The 27,226-nt window shown below is 43.4% G+C and overlaps 1 protein-coding gene across 2 annotated transcripts in view; it reads right to left on the bottom strand.

The window, feature by feature from the left end:
* Nucleotides 1–27,226, bottom strand: part of LOC138304198 (sulfotransferase 1 family member D1-like) — a 426,949-nt gene that overhangs the window by 325,662 nt on the left and 74,061 nt on the right. For both annotated transcript variants that reach the window (XM_069244053.1, XM_069244054.1), the window contains exon 2: nt 5,756–5,913. In XM_069244053.1, the coding sequence (XP_069100154.1) occupies nt 5,756–5,897 (142 nt within the window). In that variant the 5' untranslated portion in view covers nt 5,898–5,913. The remainder of the gene's footprint in view (nt 1–5,755; nt 5,914–27,226) is intronic.

Below are 27,226 nucleotides of genomic sequence, written 5' to 3' on the forward strand. Positions count from 1 at the left end.
CGTTGGCTCCGTTCTGCGTGCAGTTATGCTTTTTGGAACGTGGTGAGTGATTAAGGATTGTGGCCATACATGTTGTGATCATACTTAGTAGCACGTTATTTCATGCCTATATTATATATGCTGATCGGCTTTACACTGACATGTTTGATATTTTAGGTGTCGAGGACATTTTTCCGTTTCTACATGTGGCCGTTTTTAGATGGCCAGGAGCGGGTAGGTGCCCCTTGTTGAAGTTTGGTGGAGCACAGGAATATATGAGTTTTCTTTTATATGGTTATCTTAAACGCTTTTGCATGATTGATTTACAGATTGGATTTCACTAACTTGTTCGAGCATTTTGGAACTACTGTTAGTGTTCATATTGTACCTGATTCAGGTATGATATAGTTTACTTTGGGGCTAGTATACAGACAGAATGCCTGTTTTGTTACCCAATAGATATATAGCATGTGGTGTGCACTATTTTGGGTTATGGGTTACTAGTGAGTCTTGATCTTGTTTGCTTCACGGGTTAACGCATGGATTGTGTTGGAACTTGCTTTGAGTTTAATTTGATTTTTTAGTATTAACATTATTCTGACTTGTCCTGGGTTTGTGCCTTGGTTTCCCTGTCTCACCTTTCACAATGGTTTAGGTCTACACAATGAACTTGATGTAAATATTTTAAAGTCATTTATACCTAACGATTAGCCATCAATTTTGATTATGTGGGCTTAACAAGTTAATATTGCCAATTGTTATTTGTGATATGCCAACTTATATTAGTTATGCTGGTGATGTTGTATTTGTTTTGTGATTTCTGTTGAGAGTAGTAAATATCTCATGTTTGATATTTTTTCCAGCCTTGAGAAAGTCACGGGGAATATCTACTCCCATGGCGAAACACGTGTTGGCTTTTCTTCTGTCATATTAAAAGATGAATTTGTCACTCAACATGATTCTTATTGGATTTTTGTTTGTCTGTATATATTGGTTGCATTATTATTGATATATGCCTACTCGTTACAAACTGTAATAGTGATTTCTTTATACTTTGTTATATTACATGTGCCTAGGTCTCCATTATATACTTTGAATGCAACTGCACCCTTGACTTACTCATAGGTCTAAAAGGACGTTATTTTGGGAGCTAATTATACATAATGGAATAGTGATTCCACATTTAGCATGTCAGTAACCAAATCACCATTTAACAGTTCTGTTTAACGAAGGTATCCTTTCCAGTGATGGTGGGTGGTGGAGGCTTAGGCATTTAGAAATCATTTGAACCTAAATGATATTCTGTCTCAGAATTGAGGTTCAACATCTCCGGACCCAAAATCAATGAATAACAGTCTTTTGATTCCTATAACCCTCACCCCTATAGGAGGGACGTCTTTGCAGAAAACTGTCCTATCTAATCTTTCTTTTTGCAACCAGTTATTTTTTCAATTACAAATCTGTGGCCCATTCATTGCCACATTTTTCTTTACAGACTTTGAAAGGATTGATTCTTAGTTTGTCAACTATGATTTCCTCCCAAGTTTTCTAACAAGCAATCTTTCTGGCTTGTTTAGAACTTGGTTAATTTGCCATTGGGTTGGGAGGTAAGAACATTATCAGAGCAAAGACTTCTTACCCCGTAGAAAACAAAGCTTTCATAAATAGGGGAAATTGATTATGTGCGGTGGATTAGCAAAGACAATTCAGGCTTTTGACCAAATGATGCATATTACTATCACTTGATCACATGTGCAGAAGAGGCTTGTGGAGGCACAATGTTTCGGATGCGCCACGACCTGCCTCTCATCTGAGGAGTGAGGGATGTTCAGAACCCTCCCATTGCAAAGCAACAGATTGCAAACATTTCCACAGGGCCCACCTCTTTAATATTAAACTGGCAAAATCAGCTTGCATCTCCTTACAACGTGTTGTGAACACTGGTTGGAGGACTGCAAAGGACACCAAAAATCCATGCCAGCAATCAAAATCGCCTTATGCTGACTTTGTGACATCATACCTTAAAATGTCAGGGGCCACAAAGCTTAAACAAGTGGTGCACTGTGACTCCCACATGAGGGAATATATGCATTCTGGTAGGAGGGACCACTGCCTGCTCCTCCTGGTGCCCCAACCTGCACAAGCAGAGTGTAAAGTCTTCAAATCTGGACTGCTTACATATTTGAAAATGCTTAGCAGGATCCTTCCAAAAGCACCAAACATTGCAAGCATTAGAACTGCAAAAACAGTCACAAATAATCTGTGCATACCTTTGAGAATTGCAAGAGAATAGAAATGACCCTTTGTCTTCCCTTTTCTCATGTATTAGGGCTTGGTGTTTCCAAACATCCTTTATTCACTCCACCAATATTACTGATTGCCCTCTTGTTTTAGCAGCAACAGAAAACTTTAATATGGAACCAGTTAATTTCAGCTTGTTCTCAAAGGACTTTTTTCTCTCCAGGGATGCACTCATTCATAAGGAATGAGTTGTTATCTTCTAAGTAAAATAATGAAAGGTGAAGGGACGAAAACCGTGTTCCTACCCACCCACCCTCTTTTAGTCTTCTGGTATAGGCTTTGATCATACCAAACTTATGACAGGCCCCCACTTCTGGCAGGTTACTGGGTCACAAGTTTACATATGGGGCATACACAGAGTGAATAGTTCTGGGTCATAAAATCCTGAACCCCCACTTTTCTGAGCTGTCGTCTTTTACAACCGTCTCAGTGGAGGACAATAGGTAAGGGGAGATGATAAGGACATTGGAACAGGCAGGGAGGCAGGCCCTTCAGCAGCTCCCAAGGTTTGCCTTGCTAGATCATACACACAAACCTGCACATTTATTGGTATTCACCATGGTAGGAAAATTCCTATCTAGGATAAGCTAAGGGGAGGAGTAAGCCCTGACCAGGCTAGAAATGGGAAGGGAAAGCCCCTACTATTGCAGTTGCATTTATATAGCGCTTTCTACCCCTGACGAAGTGTTGAAATGCTTTATGGTTGGTAGTACACTAGTACATTAACAAAGTGCGTTATGTTCAGTAGCACACAAATCTGTAACCAAAAAACAGCAGTTAATACAGTGGTTATGAATTATTCCTGTAAATTTGTTGGTTATCGGGTTAGGATGTGCTCTGAAGAAATTGAGGTATTACATTCAGCTTTGAGTGTTGGATTGAGGTAATAAGAGTTGGGTGTAATTATTAGAGTGAGTCTAGCAGTCTGAGAAAAATGGGATAAGTAAATAGTGAAGAGAAGGTTAGATAATGTGAGAATGCGAGAAGTTACACAAAAGGGGAAACTGCACTTTATGGGAGCAGGAAGAGTAACTGGTAAGAAAAGTATTAAGTATTGCATGAGTGATCACTCAGAAAGAGAGTTTGTGATTTGTAAGGAAAGAATATGGTAAATTTACTGAAGTATACTAGAGAGTATGTCTGCAGGCATGAGATAGATTAGGGTATCTTCAGAGGTACAAAGGAAGATGTTAAATGAGCATATGATTCAAATAGAAAGGTAGGAGACGGAATAATTTGTTGATATAAATCAGGGTCATTTTCATGTAGGGGTTTTTGCAATTCTGCGATATGATGCAATCTGTGTAATATACAGAGTAGAAAATAAGGGTTGAAATTTGATTACCGGTGGGCAGGTGAGATAAATTATCGGTCTTAGTTTGGCTCTTGATGGTGATGATACAGTCTGTCCGTTTTTTACTTAGATATTGAAAATTACTGAAAGTATTTGACTCTTTACTTGTTTTTAAATCTAGGTGACTGACGTATGTGGTATGCCGTGATGGTGAGTCATTTGGGTTTGTCTCGTGCGATTTTGAGGACAGGGAAACCCCTGTGGTTTGAATTTTTCATTCCATTATTTATTTATTTGTAACAGATGTGTGGCTGATGATCTGCCCGAGCATGCAAGTAACTTGGAATGCATAAAGAAACATAAAGACTACTCCTGGAAATGTGTGACTGTTGCAGTTTCCCAGGATTACTCTGAGAATTCTGAACCAATTCAGTAAAGTACTCAAAAATGGAAATGCAGTCACAGGTCTATTTAGTGAACTTTACAACATTTTTAGAAGTTGGCCTAGAAGTAAGTACATCCTTTACTTACTTCTAGATGGAGTAAAACTACCTTTACCTAAACATTACCAAAACAGAGATAATATTTTTAGCCAGCAGTAACAAATATTACCTGGCCCTATCAAAATGGTCTCTGGAACATTTTCCAATCACTTCATGAAAAGATAACAGTCTAGGCATCATTTTCAAAGCAGTCCTCATATTTACACTATAATTATAGAAAGAACCCAGAGAAATACTTTTCAGTTACCCGTACTTAGAAAAATTATGCTATATCTTCAAAGCACTCATTATGTGGAGCTAACAAAGGCATTGACATGTTTTAGATGGATTATTTCATTGTCTCCTCATCCCCCAAAAACCCATTAACAAGCTTCAGCTGATACAAAACCTGGCCACAGACTGAGCCCCAATGTAAAAATACTATACACAAGACCCATTGGGGCAGAGGCCCGGGTTATCTCCAGAATTTTGTTCTGAACTGAGTAATACGTAGACTCACAGATTAGCATAATCCAGCATTTTCACACAATCAAAATTTAAATGTCAAACTGAAAGCAGGAGATCTCTCAATGTCCATGTGGGATGCCCAGAATCCAGAAATGAGATGTGAATCCAACCAACTTCACATCATAAAATTGCTGAAAGAATTGTTTAGACAGCCGTAAAAAACACTGAAAAACAAAATGGATTAGGGAACACACACTATAACACTGAACTGTGAAACCCATTGTAAAGAATTATGAGCAAGGTGACAAACTTTCCACATCAACTCAACACGTGATAAATCGAAAGAGGCTCAATAAATGTGGCGACTGATAGGGATCACTGGCCTCAGTTTCTGACTAGTAGGAAGATAGAAGGAAAATGTAATATGGTAGTTTGAGATAAGAAGGCATGGTACCCATAGAGGTCGAATTCAAATCCCATAGTGTTATCTTCCTTATAATCTTCCTTCATCACCTGCTCCCACCAATACATATGGTTCAATATAATGCCAGGTAATGCCTTCTCAACTACGGTGCGCTTCAAACTAGCTCCAAAGGTACTCACACAAGCCATTATGTGATTCCATAATTAACCAAACATTCTCAAGGTCTGGATAACAGTATTTCAGGGCTCTACGAAACGCCAGTAAAAGATAACTGCTCATATTTATTCTGTGTCTGTCCAGTATGGCTCTTTGGTTTTTCAGCCAGATACTCTCCAATTTTTACACAGTAATACATACCCTATTTTACCTCTGGAGTGCCACATGAGGATAGCAATGAATATGTGGATTTTTTAACCCCTAAAACCATAAAAGCCGGCCTGTACCATAGTCTACTGACCAAGCATGAATACCCAAACTATGAGCTGAAACTGCCTGAGCACACCAACACACTCCCAAGCTGGAATAAAAATACATTTCCCTTTGTGTCCTAGAGAAATAAATCCAAAGATGACCAAGAATGATAAAAAGATAGTGTTCAATATAGACTGCAAGTAATCCAGTTTTAATTGGGACTAGTACAGTGTTGAAAAGCTGAAGTCTAACATCTTAATGGATAAGAACCAGCGCTATGCCACAGAAAAACAAAGCTAAGACTGTGAGTGCAGCTGTTATCAGAAGTCCTGGGATTCAAAATATACACAAGAATTACTTTGCTCCAACAGCTAATATGACCACAGAGGCACTCACCTGCTTTGGGATATGTGCAGATGAGCAGATCATCTTGCCGACCCTGGAAACTCTCTACTTTGGCCCAAACATCAGCAAAATACTTAATGAATGGGACCCCTTGGATGATCGTTAGCGGGAGCTGTGGTATGAATGTCTCCATCTAGTTGCAGAGATGCCTGAAAGAGAAATAGGACAGTACAGAACATGAAAGGTATCCACAGATAGGTTTGTTGGGAGGTGTCTAAACATGTTATTCAGCTGTGTAATCTGTCTGCAACAGACCCTAAGCAGCACTGTGATATTCAGCTGGGGAAGTTGTCTGAGGTTCACAACTTTGTGAATGTTAAAGTCTAATGGCTTCTTATAGCTTTTCCTATTGGAGGCATTTCCTTACAAAACATTTGTTAGTATTGGAATTTTCTTGCTACAAGTAGGCCTTAAGTGAGGTTTCCCCATTAAAAACATTTTGTAGACTTTTTAAAAAAAGGTTTCCCAAACTTTGGGATACAATAAATTTGTGAACTATATTTTAATTTCAAGTAGTCATCATAAGCAAAGTTAGACAACCTCCAGCCCATCTGGCTGTGAGGTCCAAGGATATAAGGTGCTGTATAAAGGTAGTGAAGGTTTTATTGTAACCAGCTTGCAAAGCGCTGTAAATTCTACTGAAATGATGTGTAATATGTGTAACTTAATTTATTGATTTAAGGCATCTGTTTTATTTTTAAACAAATACAAATACATCACAACAGACAAACAGAAGCTCCATCAATTACAGGTGGAACTATCATCTGTCAGTGAGAGGGACAGAAAGTAAAGAACCGTAAAGAGCAATTCGTGTCGTATAAAAATACATAAAAATATCATATCATTAGAAATAATTCATGAAATACCATACGTTATAACAGTGATGGATCATGACCAGCCAAAGACCTCAGACCTCCACAATCTAAGTGGATACCAAATATGATTTAATTTAGAATGATGTCTGTCATTTTCTAAGATGGACATTTCAAGAAAACATATTTTTAATAAATCCTTGCCACCATAACCTTGGGTCCAGTGCTTCACTTAGCAGCCAATGTCATCCCAGAACCAGTCTTGCAAGAGAAATAGCAAAAAACGTAAATCCCAGCCACAACAGGTGAAATTATAAGGAAAACTCCAAGTATTATCAACTTATGGTCCCAAATAATATTGATAAGAAAGATACCATGCAGTTTCTGAAAGATATAGTCCCAATACCCTTGTAAACTTATATAAGCAGCAAAGATAAGAGCAGCTGCTGCTCCGTCAACCGCACACTGAAAGCATTGACCATCCTGCTTAATCTTCATTTTGTACAGATGATATGGTGTATGGTACAAATCATTCACAAATTTGAAATGGTGAGCTTCGACCTGAGAAACATTCAAAACTGTCTGTGCAAGAATATTACTGCTATTAATTTAATTATGTCAACTCAACCCCCAGATACCTCTACATTTGTCTGTCCTAATTTGGGATCAGTCAGCTCTCCACTCCATCTCTGTTGCAAAAATTACTTTATAGGCCTCACCTATGTTGCCTTTAGGAGTCACTTTCATAAGATACTCAAGAAAGTTCAGGCCACGTTACAAGTTTTGTGGTCTGTGGATACGATACATGTGGTTATATAGACGAAAGACTGCTGCAGTCCCGCTGTTGCCCTTAGGAGTCAGTTTCATAAGATACTCAAGAACGTTCGGGCCTGGTTACAAGTTTCATGGTCTGTGGCTATGATACATGTGGTTGCACAGAGGAAAGACTGCTGCAGTCCCGCTGGCACCCCCACCAACACTAGACCAGTGATGCAGCGAAGTAGGCAAATATGCGTGTCAGATGGCAGACCACCAGTGTTTACGCAGAACCAATTATGATGTTGCTTTCCTTCGACAAGACTGTGTCGGCCCACATCTGAGCCTGAGGAAACGGAGGAATATAAGGCAGAAACTCACCTGCAGGCAGCATCACATATCCTGTGCCGCCATGGAGCCAATCCTTCAAATCCTGCCGCTGCTTGTGCTGCTGGATGGTGCACAAAATCGATGCCGTCGTGGGCACAACAGACGGAAGGTACAAACACCCCTTTCCTGCAACTCCACAGCATATCGACGGGCGCCATCGACCTGGTAGGTGAGCTGTGCTCCGTGGCCCAAATATATGTTATGGGTTGGAGTTGTGCAATACATATGACCCAATCACAGCCCCATAATGCCCCCTTTGGCCAGGTCACTGACAATACACAGCCACACTCCACGAAACTGGATATGTCTGCACATCCGAGTTTCAGGGATAGTGCTATGTCCATAACATTGTGTCACACAACAGGAAATCCTCATCAATATCACACCTAAAAATTGAAGTGACATTTTTCACATGCCCTAGCCGGTTGTGACATAACAAATACATCTGTATGGATGTGTCATTGAACCCAAACGCACTTTCCCTGCGAAATCCTTGTCATGGACTCACACATATCTTCCACATTGCAAGAGAATGTAAGGTAAATGGGATGCAGAATAATTTGTGTGGCAAACAAACAAAGCTCACAACTTAAACAATACCTGCAGAATAGGTATGGTGGCATCAGGAGGATCCCAGGAAGGCTGCTGCCCTTTAACACATTTCACGTTACACATAGTATAACCAAGTGTCATGCCTCTGAGGTAAATGTGTAAGTGCAAGCATAGAAAGCAAATACAGCAGTAACAGCAGGAATCACACATTAAGTTAAAGTAGGTAATGGTACACACATTAAAATGTATAAGTCGGTAGCACAATTGAAAACTCTTGATGTGTGGACAAACAAACCTCAAGTTTGCACACATGATACGAATGTCCAAGCTACATTAGGGGGAGAAATGTAACCCAATAGATATTGACATTGTCCAAGCCAAGATGGAATACTTACCTAATGAACCACCACCCAATGCAATGCCACCCCAATTAGATTACATCCCACACATCCATCCATCCAACATTTCCCTTTGCCCTGGGTGATTCCAGCTCTGGTTTCAAAGTCAGATCTTACCAACCACATCAAATGGACCATCAATCAGGGTTAAACAAACACAACTGTAGTCATACATCAAATTATTCAAGAACATCAAAAAAGTAGAAAAGTAATGGCAGAACCAATGTGTAGCAAAACAATCAACTGATGTTTATTTTCATAACTCCAAAAATGGAGAAAAGGCCACACAACTTGCCTCACAGATCACTGCCACAGGAAACTCCTCAGGAGTGGGCATCTAGTGGGCATTCCAGGCACCTCAATGATCACGCTTGGGTGGAAGTGGAGTCAGGTTTCGGATGGGTGGGTGGGTTTTTATGGGGTTTTAGTTGGGGTATGGCTGGTTTCAGAGGGGGCAGGTGTCACAGGGGAGGACTTGGAAGTAGAAGGAATGGGTTGGGGTGTGGGCGGGGTCATTTTTGCTTTGGGGGTTTCACAGGGGTAAGGGCAAGAGCAAACATGAAACTCTTGGGGAAAATGGGTAGGGTGTTTATGAGGGATTAGGGGTTGGGAGGATAAGGAAGTGTTTTTGTCAGGTGTGGGTGTGGCTGTTGTTGGTGCTGGTGTGTGTGTCTGAAGTATGTTTGTGTTTTGTTGGTGTCTGTTGCGTGTGCGAGTGTGGGTGTTTGTATCTCTTAGTGGGCTGTGACATGGATGTCAAGGGTAAGGTGGGAGTGGTGGATGTGTCTGTGTGAGTGGGGTGTTGTCTGGGGGTATGGTGTGAGTGGTAGCTGTGTGTGTTGGGGTGGTGTCTAAGGGTATGTGTGAGTGGTGGCTGTGTCGGTTTGTGTTTGGGTGGTGTCTGGGGTGAGTGGTAGCTGTGTCTGTGGGTGTTGAGGTGATGTCTGGGGGCATGGGGTGAATGGTGTCTGTGGGGGTTGGGGTTGTGTCTAGGAGTATGGAGTGAGTGGTGGATGTGTGTGGGTCTTGGAGTGGTGTCTGAAGGTATGGGGTGAATGATGGCAGTTGTGTCTGTGAGTGTTGGGGTGGTGTCTGAGGGTGTGGGGTGTGTGGTGGTGGGTGTAAGTGAGGTGACTGTTGAGTGCTTATGTATTTGTGTGTCTTGTGGTGTTTGTGTTTATGTGTGCTGCTGGTAGCTGCTGAGGTCTGTGTGTTTGTGTGTCTGAGTGTGTGTGCTCGGGACAGGTAAGTGAATAGGGAAATTGGATGGGGAAGAGGAAGGTGGGGGAGGGAGGATTGTGGGAGGTGGAAGGCTGCTGCGAGGGAGAAGGCCAGAGCCTTGAAAGATCTCTGTAGGCCAGACATAGCACTGTGAATGCCTTCCAGGTACGCAACTATGTGTTGGAGCTGGTTGCCCGGCAACTGGATGGCATTCAGAATAGCAGTCTGACTCACAGAGAAACTCCTCAGGAGGTCAAAAGCCTCCTCACTCAGAGCAGCAGGAGTAACAGGGGCAGGGGTGAGGTGTCTGATGTAAAGGAGACGGCTAGCCTCTTAGGGGAGCGGGCCTGGCCACCTGGGTGGGAGCAATACGAAGGGTGGAGATGGAACTGGTGGTGGATAAGGATGGAACAGGTGTAGGTCCTGTGTGTTAAGCCACCACTAGGGACTGTCCACTGGAGGTTGGATCAGAAGAAGATGATGTTGAGCCAGTGTCCTCTGTTGCATTCCCCTCACCCTCTGGGCCACTGGGTCCCTCTATGTCTGATGTTTCGCGACTGGAGGTACTTTGGCCAGCTGCTTCCCCACTGATTTTGGTCCCGTCTTCTCTGCTTACCTGTGATGATGCTGAAATGACAAAGACAAATAGGGTCATTCTATGTGCCTGAACACACTTGAACATCAGCTCTAATTACAAAACATTACCATAATGTACAATAGCCTTCAGCCACAAGGTCCTCCAAAGTGGCTTCAACATTTGAAAAAACACTTGCATGCATGCTACATGAACTGCAAACAATTACTCACAGGAAAATCAGAATCACAGACAACTTCAATTTAATGTGTGAAGTTGTATGATCACGATACCCACGGATCAAGTAGGTGACCCGGTCACCTTGAATGGTTTAGCTCTCGTACCACCCCTCAGTAAGCTGTTGGCATCAAATCTTATGGCAATGCCAAGTTCAGTCTCACAGATTACACACAAGGTCCTGCAATCAGCAAATGTTCATATACACAATACCACATCATGATGAAATGATGGACAAATAATTCAGCCATGTTCCAGTGAGAAGTACAGTTGCCGGAAGAAGGTGACATGGAAACACCCATGTCACACTGTAAAAACTCACCAATGGTCACTTCACAATATGTCCATTGTCTAATTAGTCTCATGGACGTTGTACTAATGCTGCTTTGCTTGATAACATACCTTTCATAGAAAAGTACACTGGAGACAATATGGTCAAAATGTCTGGGAGATTTGCCTATAAATATCCACAGCAGAATGAATCAGCTAGACCTAGAAAAATCACCAGATAAATTGGTACTGCTGAGAACACCCATCTAACATTGCATAATTAAAAGGCAATAGTCCATTAAATGCTGTTGTGGCTCAGAGAATCTCCATTATCTGAATGGGCCTTTGACATGTGTCTCTATCGAAAGGCACATCACTGTATCTTTTTGTCATGCAAACACAGATTCCACTGGATTACTGAGTGCACACACTCACATATGATTTCAACATTTCTGTATGTTACTCCCTGATGCATGTCAACAGTCAGGTAATGAACCTTCACCAACTAACATGTGCAAAGCACTTAGCCAATTGATTCAACATCAACTGCATGCAAATACACATTGTAAATAATTACTATAGGTCTTCCTGACATGTCCTTCATGTCTTCCACAATTGTTCGTGATAAATGACATGACGTACCGGGTTAGGGTATGTGTGACCCAACAAACATTGCTGACACACTCCTTTCTGTGGTACCACATGAACTGTATACCCATCATATACAACTATTTTCAAAGAGATTTTGGTACGTATACATATGTGATGGAATCAGACATCATCTGATGAAGACAGGTAGATCATCTATGAAAGAGTAGAGGAAAAGATACTACAAAAGTGCAAGGTACACCTGCTAACTTGTAGGGACAAATACTGATGCCAACAGTGATGTTACAGAATCATGTAACTGTACATTTCCTACTTACCAAGGGCAAGTATTGCTTAGTGACTGCACGCATGTATGCTATGTCACATGTATGATCTCACCATCATATGACAGCTAATAGTTAATAGTAGTTACAAACCAGCACTCTTGACACACTAAAGACAAGTGGCCTCTTCGGTACAGATGCCAAAATACTGTCTTGAGCAGACACACAGCTGAGTACAATGATCTATTACTTCATGTTGTTTGATGTTGGGGTTGGGACACACTGAAGACAAGTGGACTGCTGGGTACAAATGACACCCACAACATGAAAAAACATGAGATGATTGCCCAATGTACTCAGCTATGTGTCTGCCCAATAGAGTATATAGCATATACTGGTAGTGGACTTTACTCTGTTGTATCTCTGGTCACTAGGACAATTGGCAAGGCACATCAGCATGCACCAACAACCATAGCTACACAAGTGATAACCTATCTTGTGTATCAAGCATGGGCCATCTCCAATACTCATGGGGAGATGGCTGCCTCTAATACATCAACCTGGCAATGTAACAGTTAAGAATCTGCCCAGGGCTCACCTCCTTGTAGCTGTTGTGCTTCCCTCAAATGCCCATCAAGTTCGGGGAAGGCCACTGCCAGTATGCGGGCCATCGGGGGGGGGTCAGGGCCCAGTGTGCACCCCGCCCAAATTGGAAGGACAGCCCTAGCTGGACCTATGCAGTTTTCTGGGCCCAGCATCTCAGGTCCTCCCACCTTTTGCGACAGTGGACGCATTGCTGGCGATAGATCACCAGGCTACGCACCTTCTGGGCGATGGCTCGCCAAATCCCTTTTTAGGGTACCTGGCTGTTTAAGGCACATTTTGGAAACACCTAGCACAAACATTGTGTAATTGTCTAAACACTAGATGTGTAAAGCACACACCGTGATAAGTACTGATACATAAATACACACTTTTGGAGTCCTCTGCTGACTATGCACAACCCAGATCATAGCCTACACTGACTAAGCAAGCCAAGCAACATGTACTGTGATGTGAGCCACCATGAAACACAACACATCACTGTGACCTTCTGAAGGGTAAATTACTTGTGCATGAGGCACATTGACTTGCTTTGTAGAGTCCATATAGGCAACTACTATGGTACAGACTACACCCTAACATTTATGTGACAATGAAAAGGCTGGCATGGGCGTCACTGATGGCTTCTTCTCAGTGGATGTGAGGAAATGTGGCCTACCTAATAGATTCTCATGCCACGTCTGAGGGGTCTGTGTGGTATAAACTGGTATCACAGGAGACACCTTTTACCATATGCGGCACTCCTGCAGAGATGCCATTCAACATACCAAAGTATGTTTGGTCTGATTGATTGCATGAAACAAAGCAATTGATTCACGTCATGATCTTCCCTGAATTAACCAACTATCTGCACTATGGGTTTGTCACTTGTGAAATAGGCCTGTCCTGTACAAACAAGACTTATGGAAAGGTGACAACATAACTATTGGAGTAAGGGGCCTGTCATATGTTAATGTTACACACTGACAATGAGGATCAATTGAAGTAAGTACCAGGTTGGGTGGCTATTTCAGTCCCCATTCCTAATGTAGTCAATGTATAAAGTATTCAGGATAAATCTTGCTTCTGAAGACTCATTTTGGCCACATCCAAGGATCTGCAGGTTTACAGGGAGTGGGCCTGGTGCCTCAGTTGCATAGCCACAGTTACTGTGCACCAGCCTGGGCTATGTCCAATACTATGAAAATGCTATGACAGGTCTTGCCCTCTGCAGGCTGAGCATACAGGACCTACATGAACATCACATTTCCATCACTTCCATGCATGACAGTACATCCTGTGGCCATCCTATATGTGTGTACAGCGCTGTGTGGCACACTGCAGGGCTCAGTGAGTTTTACATTATTCTTGTAAGACAGTTTGCCAAGGCCTGATCTCAGCTGAGTGATCTGTGGGACTTTACACATTGCCTACAACATCCTAAGCTGACTCAAAAAGTATACATACACAGCTAATGCTATAATGCAAATACCTTTACTGTGTCACTTACCATCATCAGATTATAAGATATATCATTGTTTTGCTGCAAAGTTTACTTGGAATGAATGCAACAGAAGAAGGATCTACACCTTATCACACAACACAAAACACACAACACAATGAACATTTGAAAAACACAGAGTAAAGGGCTCCACAATTCACAACTGTACAACCTATGTATGGACCACAGATTGTGACAACAGGCACCCAAATAATTGACTAGGAGTCAGAGGCACATTGTAGCCTGTGGGGAAGGAAAGGTTGTGTTGAACAGAGTCAAATAGTTACCTGCTCCTCTGGTGAGCCACAGAGATTTCCATTTAGGGGAAGGACCTCTTCCACAAGCCTCTCCAGCTCCTCTTGAGAAAAAGGAGGGTCCCTTTCACGTGCTTTGCCTGGCATAATTGCTCCCAGAGGTGGCACACAGCAGCGGAAGTAGTAGAGGTGTTGAAGGCAGTAGTGTCAGGAGGTAAGTGAGTTAATTCACAAACTGCAGCATACATGCACACAATGTACACGGTCATCGCTGTCAATGGGCACAGCCATTGGACTGCAACTGTCACAGTCAATGTTAGCCTATGGCTGTGTCCGCCACGGTTGAAACTGCCCACCCCACGGTCGACTTCTGCCGGCAGCAGGAGGTTCCTAAAGTCCAATGAACAAAGTCAGGCATCTGCCAATTCGACAGTTGAAACTACAGTTTTAGTGACTGTTAAATGCATCACAACATCTATAAATGTGTAGTAATGTCTCAACATACGTAAAGCTCCCTTGATATGTAGATTCTCCTACACAATCATCATTGTAGTTCGTTACTGGTCACAGATGCCATATAACCGTGATGCACTGTACTCTGCCGGTGACAGTATTTTTGGCAGTCAGAACATACTTTACAATATCAAGGGGCACAAGAGGAGCAGATAGGTGTGTTATGTGCACATACATGTTGTAGACATGTCTAGACAACCCTGGGGATTTTAGCTGGACCTTAAGTAGTAGACAGTTTTGATGTGCAATGGGTCTATTGTATTTCCAGTCAGTAATATTTGTTACATGACTTTGCCCTTAATCACCAGATATGTTGATCTGGACACAGTGACTAATGCTCCAACTCATTTCGTTCCACAAATAGGTACCCTGGGAGAGGGAGGAGGCGACAACCTCCAGTCTACTGTCCGGTTCCAGACCTCCAGACCGTGGAAGACCATGATGTAATAAAGCAGTTGTGTCTGAACAGGCAAACAATCCAAGATTTATGTCGTCAGTTGGAGCCAGATCTCTTGCCTCAAAATAATAACCCAACATGTATACCACCCATTGTGAGACTCATGGCAGCATTACACTTCTTGGCCACAAGGTAATTTCAATATACAGTGGCTATATCTGGTGGTATGTCACAACCTATGTTCAGTGGCTTTTTAAATGGCGTGCTATCAGCAATGAAGAAACACACTGACAGCTATATCAGGTTCCCCAGGCATGAGGATTTAGCCAATGTTATGGTTGACTTCCATGGATTTGGTCATCTCCCATATGTTGTAGGAGCCATTGATTGTACCCATATTGCAGTAGTGCCACCACACGCCACTGAACAAGTTTATCGAAACAGGAAGCACTTCCATTCTATCAACGTGCAAACTGTCTGCTTGTCAGATCTGTACATTTCAAACATCTGTGCCCGGTTCCCAGGTTCAGCCCATGATTCCTTTTTTATGCAGAACAGCACTATACCCCAGCTGATGTCACAACTGCAACCGTAGAGGGCCTAGCGTGTTGGTAAGTTACATCTGTCCTGATCTTGTGTGTGCAATGTCATGTGGTACAATCAGGAAGTTTGTGACTCATTGTGGCACTTATGTCCCATTATAAAACAAAAGACTCAGCATATCCCAACCTTCCTTGGCTGTTAACACTGCTGAGGAATCCAACTACGCCAGGGGAACTTCACTTCAATGAGGCCCATAGAAGAATGCAGCTGCCAGCTGAGCGGGCTTTGGATCTCCGAAGGCCTGATTTCGTTGTCTGGACAAGACTGGGGAAGCCGTTCTCTACTCATGCAGGAAGGTGTGTCAAATCATGTGGCCTGCTGCATGCTCCATAACATCGCCCTGCAAAGGAACATCCCTTCCATGCCAGAGGCGGGGGAGCCTGCGGTGCCACCAGGTGAGAATTTGGAAATACCAAATGAAAATCATAGTGTTGAAGAGGAAGGGGCTGACTTGCGACAAAATCTCATCAACGATTCTTCTCATGAGTGTAAGTATGTTATGAGATGTCATGACTTTGACTTCACAATGAACTCTTGCTGTGATGAGGTGCAGAGTATATTTGTTGAAAAGTTTGGAAGCTGATGTTCTGGCAAATACTGACAAAGTGTGTCTGATGAGGAAGCTTTTGACACAATCACATTTTGGAGATGTTGCTTTGCTTGTGTGAGATTTATAACATGGACTGCGTTCTCTGGGTGTTTGCTATGTGAATTGTGTCAAATATATGGTTTCATAACTATATTCTTTGTTTTTGCATTTGTTCAGGTACCTACACCATGACATCTTCATTGGGACATTTCCAAGTTGTAACATTGGCAGATACATGATGCTGTTCGGACATACGAAGTGGACATGGATTGTTTCTGGGAATGTATCCAAGGCAGCTTGCACAGTGATAGGACAATAGTTTAGAAGACTCCACTGGACTTGTTTCTTGTTCTGTGTACCCCTGATGCACCATGTGTGTCATCATGTGGTCAGAAAATATTTAATCCTAGGCCAAATTCATGTTAGTTTCCCTTCACATTGGCTAAATACTCTTTTTGTATGACTTATATGTAGCTGTTGATGTGTTTCATAATTGCAGGCCAAGGTTCCTGTGGAACATCACTGACATTTGTTTGTCATATCACCAGATGTAGAAGCTGGATTGTGATGGCCCTGTGATCAGAAACTGTGCCACTGCCATCAGCCTAAGCCTTGCATTATATGATGTTGGATTCCTTTTGTGAGGTAGGCGAAATGGCTCCAGCTGATAACATCAACCAATTTCATGTTTGCTTATTCTACAGGACAATGTCTGATATATCCCTTCCTTCCATGTTCTGTAGGTCTGTACCTGTAAATGTGATCATTTCCACATGGTGATTCAATCATATATGATTTGCTATGTTTCAGACATAGTGGCAGCCTATGAGCTGAACAATGTAATAAAATGTCTTCTTTGGCGAAACACATATTTATGTGTTTGTGTGGAATGGTTGCAATCCTGAGCTGGACGCTGTGTACATGCAACTTCCACAAGTAGCTTGTTTTTTCATTGTATGGTTCACATGTTCTTCCATATCTACATTGCTAAATGGGAAAATTATGACAACAGACAATGAGTTTGTGACTGATGAATGCATTACAGTGCTAAGGGTGAAGGCAAACGTGCGCAAAAAGTAACAAATGAAAAGTGAAGGGGTCAGTCATGGTGAATGTGATCATAGGAGTAGATGCCACACCATCAGAAGTCCAAAGCCCAGAGTAATCATCTCATCAGAAATTTACTGGTGTTCAGGATCAGTCCACAGAATGAATGTGTGACACACAAACAAGAACGTTAAGAGGAGGTTTCTTGCTGGTAGTGGTGGGTGTCTTGCCATCGGCACCTCTCCTCGGGGCTCCTGAAAGACCTCCAAGACTTGGCTGATGGTATCCTGGTTGTGAATGGCTCCAGTTGCCTCACTCTGCTGACCCACAGCATTGCTCCCATGGACCCTACCCCCACAAGCCTGTGCCTTTAGCACTGGGTACCCTCTCCAACTGGGTTCTGGACCCTCAGTGTCAGGATTGTAGATTTGCACCTCAGGATCCAGGATTGGGGGGCACAAGATAGTAGCAACTGTGCTAGGTACACAGGTTTGGGGGCAAGTTGTTGTCTGTGACGTAGAAGCAACTGAGGTGGGAGGTGTAGTTATGGGCACAGTGAGACTCACTCTTTCAATATGACCAGGCTTGCCCAGATGGGCCAGGACCATCATCCATGTCCACATGTCCAGGACCGTCGTCATCACTAAGGGCATCAACCAGAGTAGGTTAGGAGTCTGGTCGTTGGCCAATGTCTGGCCATGAGCTGTGCCAGCTCAACCGCATGAGAAGTAGAGTACATTGTCATTGGTTAAAGTGTGAAATCTACATTCAAAGGTTTGTGTGACTGTAAGTAAAGACCCTGGACAATTTCAAGTAGTAGGTTTGCTGACTGTGCTATGGTACTATGGTACTGAAGTTGTTGACATGACTTGTGTGAAGCCTGCAGAAACTATTAGATTCAAGGAGCTCATTAGATGAGGTGATCAGTTGCCTTTTAGATGAGAGAGTGAACATGACATCTTACAAACAGGTAAGCCAACACAGTGGTGAGGAAACATGTGTATTTGACCATTCCAACGCCTAGTTGTGGGATATAGAGGCGAACACGCACATTTGTGGTATATGTAGCTGTAACCATGTAGCCATCACATGAGCAGTGCTGAGTCAATGTGTTAGCTACCACTAACAATCTGATAAAGCAGCTTAATGCCTTGGGAATACTTGATGTACACACTTGGTAAGGTGTCATTCCTGTCTTCAATAGTTTCATTTTGGGAAACCAGGGCAAGAGCAAGCTAGGTAGACAGATACGTCACTGACCTGAGCGTGTTATACAGATGGATCACTCCCATGTAAGTGAACATCAGTTGTGAGATGGCACACTGGTGTATTTGTGCAAGTGCAGAATGGCCTGTTGGCTTGAGTTACAAAAACAGGGTCTCCTGGTAGTTGTAAGCATGTCACTTGCTGACTCCCCACACTACACAAATGCTAAACTCCCAGCGGAGGGTACCTCATTTGAGAGATGGCACACAGGTATATTTAGGCAAGTGCAGATTGGCCTGTTGGTTTGAGTTACAAAAACTGGGCCTCCTGGTATTTGAAATCATGTCACTCTCTCTACTTCCCAACACTTGACAAATGTTTAATCTTACATATCTGTTGCCACACTGCAGTTAGGTTGCCCAATACACTTACATGTTGACACATACCATGGGTCTTGGGATGATCCTTTGATATTGAAACACTTACAGACCCCATTCCAACATATGGCATGTAATGGGGATTGATACATGTGATATTATATAAAACAATACATATTGACAAGCTTACATCTCTGCTACTCTGTGTATTGTATGTTGGAAAAGTAACGTGGTGGCAAAAAGTAAGCATGCAGGTCATTTAAGATTTTTGACAGTTTTTGTGTTGTAACTTACCAGACTCCGCTCCCCCAGGCATTTCTGTCATGCCCTCTGTCTGCAGGATGGCCAATACCTTCTCCTACCAGGTAAAGGGATCTAATGAGGCACTGGGGGGACCACCACCAGTCTTCAGGGACTCCATATGTTGCATGGAGGCCAGGAAACTCACCATCACCCTTGGGTCATTCCACCTATTCCCAATGTCCTGCTTTGTGCACAGGGTGATGCCACAGCTTTCACTCTATCGATTATCACTTGCAGTTTCCTACTGTGAGCAGTATGCTGGACTTGGACTCCAAACAATTGTGGCTCTACTCTCTGAATTCATCCACCATGATTCTCAACTCATCTTCCGAAAAACGAGGATTTTTGGGACATGACATGGATGCAAATTAATGTGGTTGACAGGGACTTCAATCAATCAATAGTTTATTCGGTCCAAATTTGGGCCATTTAAAAGATTTAAAAAATATATACATACGTACAGAAAGATAAAAACCATAAACCAGTACACAATAAAAGGAACAATAGTAAAAAAAAGTAGGGGTCCAGTAGCTGCCTGAGAAAGATTACATAAATTGGAGGGGTGAAAGAGGTGCTCGGAATAGTCTCTGGATCTTACCCTGTACATAACCCTGAACAGTAGAATAATGATAACGTAAAAGCTGTTGTGTGGCACATCTCTATATAAAATCAGGCATTGAAACTCCAGACAGTAAAACTGATTAAAAAATTTAAGAAGTCAGACAGTGGTAGATGATGCTCTAGGTTAATTAGTTCTTTTGGGTTAATTAATCCAATAAATTGCATCTTGACAATTATAAAATTAAGTATAATTTTAAATTTATAAAACACTTTAGTTAAAATAACTCAATATAGCACTTATTCAGAGATACGGTTTTTTGTGCTCAATAAGTCGCGGTTTACAATTAGAGCCCAAGGCTGATATAACAGGATGCTGATTTACTGTTTTCAAGACAGCTCTTCAAACAGTGAGTTAAAATCTAGAATAGTCCTATTACGAATTTTCCATGCTGCTGCCAGATATTTAGAAACAGCGCTGATTATCAGTATGGAAGTGTCGTATTTACATATTCTGAATAGACTGTTGCGGGATAGTGGTTGGAGTGTTCTGCACAAGGGAATAATCCACTTCCCTCGGGGGCCTTTGTACAGAGGGCAGAAAAATAGGATGTGTTCAGCTGTTTCCTTGCATAAATGACAATTTATGCATTTGTCCGATGGGGAACTGTTAGTCGACCAACCAGCCGTGTAGCTATTAACCGCCAATGTCCCGTACCTGAGCTGGAGTAGTAGAGAGCGAGCACGGGCTGGTATGGGTAGATCCAGGGAGCTTTCAGGGAAGGGAACGTGTTTGACCAGCAGGAATTCAGCTGTCAGCCGACCTGACACATGTGAACCGAGAGATTCTTCGTTGATTTTTGCCCAATAATGTTCTTTGATCAGGCGTTTAGCACTGCCAGGAATCATCTCGGGGTTCTCCCAGTACTGGGATAGACTCAGTTTGGTCCATGCCGCTTTCATCTCCCTGAGCCACCGTACCTTTTCCCATCCGTGATGAGGTGGTAATAGTTCTTTAACTGCTGCCCTGTAGGGTTCAAGTTCGTCTGTTTTCCATAGTCTGACCCAATACAGGAGTGGTCTTAGATATGCTATGTCTTTGATACTATTTAAGCCCAGGTCCAGTCTGAGGGGGAGCATTGGCGTGCCCCTCCCCAGTCTAGATATGTGTCTGAGGAAGTTGTTTTCTTTGGTTTGGAGAGTATCCATCTGTCTATGTAATCCCCAAAGTTCTGCTCCATATAGGGCCGCAGCACGGATTTGTGCTTTATATATTTCAGAGATAAGGATCAGAGGGGGGCTTGTGGCAGTGCTAGCTTTGCGTCCTATTACTCCACATCTTTGGCTAATTGTTAGTGCCCCTTTCCTTATGGCTGGCTCCCAGCTGCCCTTGTCGGATAGTCTAATGCCCAAGTAGTCATATTCCATTACTCTCTCCAGGGGAGTCAGATCCATCTTTATGTTTGCGCTGAGCTTCTTGTTCGGGGCGCTGTATATCATAAGTTTGGTTTTCTTATGGTTTATGTCTAATCCATAATTTCTGCAGTAAACACCAAACTGATTTACCAAGTTTTGAATTCCCATGGGTGATTTAGACAAAAGAATAGTGTCATCTGCGTAGAGTAGGCAGGGGACTTTGGTTCCAGCCTGCTTGGGAGAATCATTTGTGCAGTTTGCTAAGTACTTGATGCAGTTGTTTATGTATAATAGGAAGAGAGTTGGGGCCAGGACGCACCCCTGTCTAACTCCCCTCTCAATAGCCACTGGTTCTGTGAGATCACCCTTCTTGCCGTTCCTGATTTGGGCGTAGGTATTTTCATGTAGGCGGGTAATAAGTTTCAGAAGGCCATGCGGGACACCCATATTGGCTAGCGTCAGCCATAACTGGTTTCTGGGGACCAGGTCGAACGCGGCTCTGAGATCAATAAAAACTACGTAAAGGTTACCCCTTCCTATTTCTACAGTTTTCCATTTTATTGTTAAAAATCTTAGTACCTGATCTATAGTACTGACTGCTGGTCTGAACCCTGCTTGTAGATCAGAGATGGCGTTTGTTTCTAAAATCCAGTCTTCTAGACAGGACAAAATTTGCTTTGCATAGATTTTTTGGAAGTTGTCGAGTAAGGAGATTGGGCGATAGTTGGCAGGGTTAGAGGGGTCGCCTTTCTTAAAAATGGGGACTATCTCTGCTCCCAACCAGGAGCTCGGAACAGGTGCTCCAGCAGCTATCTCGTTTGAAATGAGGTTTAGGTATGGGGCCCATACATCTGGATTTGACTTGTAAAGGTCTCCTGGTATTTTATCAAGGCCGGGGGCCTTTCCCCATTTCATTGAGGCAATCGCAGCCTTGGTATCTGCCAAAGTGAATTCAATTTTGGGGGTCTCGGAGGTCATGGTATGGATCAGATCCCGGGAAGCAGCATCGGTGGTCCCCAGGTATAATTGGGAAAAATGGTCGGACCATTCTGTAGGGAGTATTGAGGCACCAGGCGAACGGTGTGGTTCATTGCTGGCATCAGCTACCAATTTCCAAAATTTTGTGGTGTCGTTTGTTTTAGCAGATTCCAGGAGGAGGACCCATCTTGATTCATCCCATTCCCTACGGGCTCTACCTTGTTCCTTTTTGTAGTCTTTTCTAGCTTCCCTTATATAATCCATCTGCCCACCTCTTAGGGCTCTCAGCAACTTATGCTGTGCTTCTCTGCATGCAGTGTTGAACCATCTTGCGTTAGAGTTCTGTTTAGGCTCTGTTGCCGACTCTTTAGTAAGTAGAGTTTTTAAAGAGTTAAAAAACAGTGTGTGGGCTGCTATAAGCCCACCACTATCTTTCGTGGGTTGAAGTATATATTCCATATGATCCGCCAGCTGCCAGTACACTTTTGCCAAAGTGGTTATGTCAGTGTTCAGGGATTTCCATCTAACATTTCGCCTGTTGTTGGTCAGTGCGAGCTGCTGACTATAGGACTTGGGGCAGGAGGCTTCAAGTAGGGGAAGTAGGTTCCTGAGTGATAAAATCAATGGTTCATGGTCGCTTTCCTCATGTTCTGTGATGTTCATATCGACCATGTGACCCCAAAGGCGGATGTCGAGCAAGATGTAATCAATCTGGCTCTTCTGCAACCCATGTTTAAATGTGGGGTGAAGGTTAAGATCCGAACGGGAGCGGCCATTGCAAGCCCGGAGACCATGTGCCAATGTAATGTCCATGAGCTGGTACGATAGTCTGTTGATTTTAGGTCTTTTGCTTGACACCAGCTGGGGGATGCCCCAATGAGCATCTTCATCTTTATATAGTTCCTGGGCCAGTGAGTAGGGTTCAAAAGTGGTGTTAAAATCTCCGGCAATGAGAATAAAATGAGTGGGTGATTTATCGGTGAGAAAATTGTCTAAAATAGTCAGTGCGTTGGACTCATATTTATTGCCCAGGCTCCTATTATAGATGTTAATTATTAAAAGTGGTTTCTCTCTAAGGGATGGTATTGATAGACCCATTAGATCAGGGCAGCCCAAGTCAATTGGTTCAATTTGGCATTTGAGAGAACAGCTGAGCCATATTAGCAGGCCACCTGAGGGTCTCCCTGAATTCACCTTATTTGCTGGAACCCAGTAACATTTGTAACCGATTCTATATTTAGGCTCCAGCGCCCATGTTTCTTGGAAGAGACATATTTTATGTTTGTCTATGAATTTTCCCCATTCAGGGTTGTTCATTTTACTCTCCAATCCGGCAATGTTCCAACTGAGGATGGTATCTAAGCCATCTGGTTTGTTATGGGGAGCTTCAGCCACGGGATTCTCTCTCGGGGCTAGGGTACCGTGGGGAAGCAATATGCCCTTCTCGGTCGTGTCTAGGGTGCTTCCAGCCCCATCTGGGACAGGGGGTGGTCTAAGCCAATCAGAAACCTGGAGTAGAGGTGGGTTTGCGGGTTTGCTGTGATCTAGTGGGTCTGTAGCTAAATTAATCTCAATCACCCAGCGCTCCTTATCTGTTCCCTCGATATGAATTTCAGAAGATTTAAGATAGTCTGACTGGGCGAGAGCGGGGGTTAGAGTAGACTCACTAGTGTTGCTAATGGGAGTATATTCGGCCCCACAGTTGATTTGCCCTGTTTTATGAGTTTCATTTTTCCCAGCTATAGGATAGTTTTTGTTCCAGTTGCTTGAACCTCGGGAATTAAGAAAAGTCATGTGTGATAGTCAATCGTTTTCGGAGAGTGTGGGCGAGGCAGGATTGCAACTTGGCTGGAAATCAGTTGGCATCTGAGCCCTAGGAAAATCTCTGGATGTCATTGTCACCCCCTTGAAGCCTGGTGCAGGTTTATGGGGGTAAAAGGCCTGAAGCCTGCAAAGTGAAGTGGCCCCCCCTAGGGGGTTGAGATGCCATGCATTTAGGGAAAGCTGATCGACGAGGGAGGGCGCATTAAAGTTAATAACAATACAGTCCCCAGTACCAGGGTTTTTGAGTGGATCCACCCAACCCACCCTCCTCACCATTAATATTGAGGGTATCATATGGAATGCGAATCTAGCATGTTTATGCAACCAATGAATAACCTTGTTTTTCAGTTCTGTGAATGATTCGGGGATGATGGACTTGAGCTTAGGGACATTCGTAATAACAAGCACGTAGGGGCAGGCTTCTGGAGGTAGATGTAAAGTTCCCATGTTGATTCCTGAGTCCCTGCGCATCCGATCTACTGGGATATTTGGGTGGGTTCTATGGGGTTTGGCGCCCGTGTTTGTGGAAGGGGCAATTTCACCAGTCCGCCTTAGGTAAGAGGAATCGCTCTTTGTGTACCACGTTTTAGGGAGATTAGCCAGACTAGGTGTAGAAAGCTTCGCTAGTTGATGTAGTGTGTCAGAGCAAGGTGGTTTTGGCTTGTGAACCGTAGGTGGTGGGAGAAGGGGGCTACTGGCATCATTGACAGGGGGGCCAAGGATAGGGAGTTGTCGCAAGCAGTGCAAGCCCGATGGGGAAGGGGGGATTGGCTGGCTGGGTTTAATGAGGGCATCGAGTTTCTCCTCGATGGCTAATAGACGGATTGTTATAGGATGTAGTTGTTTTAGAAGCTCATCTTTAATAAAGTCTGTGATAGAAGTAATATCCAGATTGCCATAGTTGGTAGTTTGGGCAGGTATATGGTCCTTAGGTCTGGTAGAAACGGTATGGACAGAGGGGTCCAGGACACGGGCCCGTTTGTTCTTTAGATTCGTCTCCCCCCGTTTCCTTTTGCCCTTTGTGCCATGATTTGGGGAGGGTGTAGGCCTGATTGACATAGGCTGGGTAGATCCCGAAGAATGTATGGTTCTGTCCAAGGGTTCTGCGTTGAGTGTTTGGATTGTGAGGGTGGTTGGTGCTGGTGGTTCTGCAGAGGGGGGCTGTGAAGCTGGTGAAAAGAAGGATGGGGGAGCAGTTAGACGGCGCTCGACCAGTTCAATTTCTTTTTCTAGTGCCCCTACCGCTTTTTGGAGGAAGCCGTCTAAGGTCTTATTATTGCCTGCCTCTTCCAAAGGTATCCCTCCCTTTCGTCTACCCATCTTGTTTTGGTAGGACACTCAGATCCTGTTTAAAAGTTTTGCAATCTTTTTCCTGTGAGCACTCTCCCTCTCTTTTCCTCACCCTGTTTAGCTCTGCTGAGGTTTGTGTTAGGGAGTGCTGAGATATCTAAGGGGCATGAAGGGCTGATCACCTCTGTTTGAGAAGGTGTCCGGGTGGGTAGATAGTTGTCAGCCACTGCCCAAGTCCTGTATCTGTGGAACCTGTTTAGGGCGTTGGAGTTCCGAACTGATGAAGATCTTTCTGGGTGCCTCACTCCACCCACAGCACCATATGGTGCTTCCTTCAGGCAGCCTTTACCTATTACAAAATGTCCGGGGGGTGGCCCTGCCCTGGCTCTTCCTGGCAATGACGGGCAAGGACGGGCAAGGACGGGCCCGCCCTTGGCCCGCGCGGCGGGAGCGCGATGAGAATTTAAAGGGCTCCTGCCCTTCTAATTGGACGCTGGGTTTTGGGCTCCTGCCCCCTCCGGATTGCTTCGGTGATTCGCGCTTTCCCGCGACGGCGGGAGCGCGATGAGAATTTAAAGGGCTCCTGCCCTTCTAATTGGACGCTGGGTTTTGGGCTCCTGCCCCCTCCGGATTGCTTCGGTGATTCGCGCTTTCCCGCGACGGCGGGAGCGCGATGAGAATTTAAAGGGCTCCTGCCCTTCTAATTGGACGCTGGGTTTTGGGCTCCTGCCCCCTCCGGATTGCTTCGGTGATTCGCGCTTTGACAGAGACTTACTTAACAAGAAAAGTAATGTAGAGAGTAAATGGACAAAAGTATGTGAAAGGAATTAAAAAGGATTGTGACAAAAAGGGGTGCCATAACTATCAATAAAAAAAAAAAAAACAGTGGCCTCTAATTTCTTTCCTGCAGTGCTGTAGTGGAGAGGAAAATGTTAACCACAAGGGGACCGCCACGTCAACTATGTTTTTGTAATGGGCTCAGCGGTTCCCCACAGCTATGATAAAGATGGAGTGCCCACTGCCAAGATTGAAGGCCGGCATTTGTCTTGGCGGGAGGCAGTTTAGCCTGTATACATCGTTATACGGCAGTCTAGAGACTGCCTGTGCAGTGGTCATTCTGGGACCACTGCCACAACAGTCTGGCGGTCCGACCACCAAACATGTAATCAGGCCTTTATTCTGAGCACAGATCACCTCTGCCACCTCTGAGCTCAACCAGAAATGACAGAGTTGGAGATAGCTAAAATAGCTAAAGGGAGAACTGTTTCTGGAGATCCTCATAAGATAGCAATGTTGTATCATCAAACAGTTGTCCTAATGTATAAAGTTCTCAATCAGTCGACCGCCTGTTATCCTAATGTATAAAGCTCTGAATCAGTCCATCACCTGAGAGAGCTGTGATGAACAGATGGTGGCAAGTTCAGGTTATACCCCAACAGAGTATATTGAATATAAGGGGCAATACTTGGGAATACTTTTTTTTTTTTTTTACACAGGTCAACATTTGATGATAGACCTGTGGGGTATTAAAGCCTACAACACTGATGAACACCTTAGCTATAAGGCCTAGATATGGTTTGATGGTATCCAAGCGTAAATCATCAAAGAAGTTTGGACCCAATGGCTAGGAGTTCCTACCCAGGACCATAGTAAGATGAAACATAAAAGTGACCATATAATACAGCTGTATCGCTGGTAAAGACATTCCACCTCTTTCTTGAGGTAGTTGCAGGTACTGTATGTTGTATCAAGGGTTTTGATGGTTCCAGATAAACTTTTGCCAGATAGTTTTAATTTTATTCAATATATCTTTAGGAAGATAAAGAGATATACACCTAAATTAGTACAAATACTGAGGCAGAATAACCATTTTCAGCAAGACTACACCTCCCAGTAAGAACCAAATGCAATCTTTTCCATTTATTCAAAATCTCTGTAGATT

This window comes from Pleurodeles waltl, chromosome 7 (assembly GCF_031143425.1).
Source record: "Pleurodeles waltl isolate 20211129_DDA chromosome 7, aPleWal1.hap1.20221129, whole genome shotgun sequence".
NCBI classification, from domain to species: domain Eukaryota; kingdom Metazoa; phylum Chordata; class Amphibia; order Caudata; family Salamandridae; genus Pleurodeles; species Pleurodeles waltl.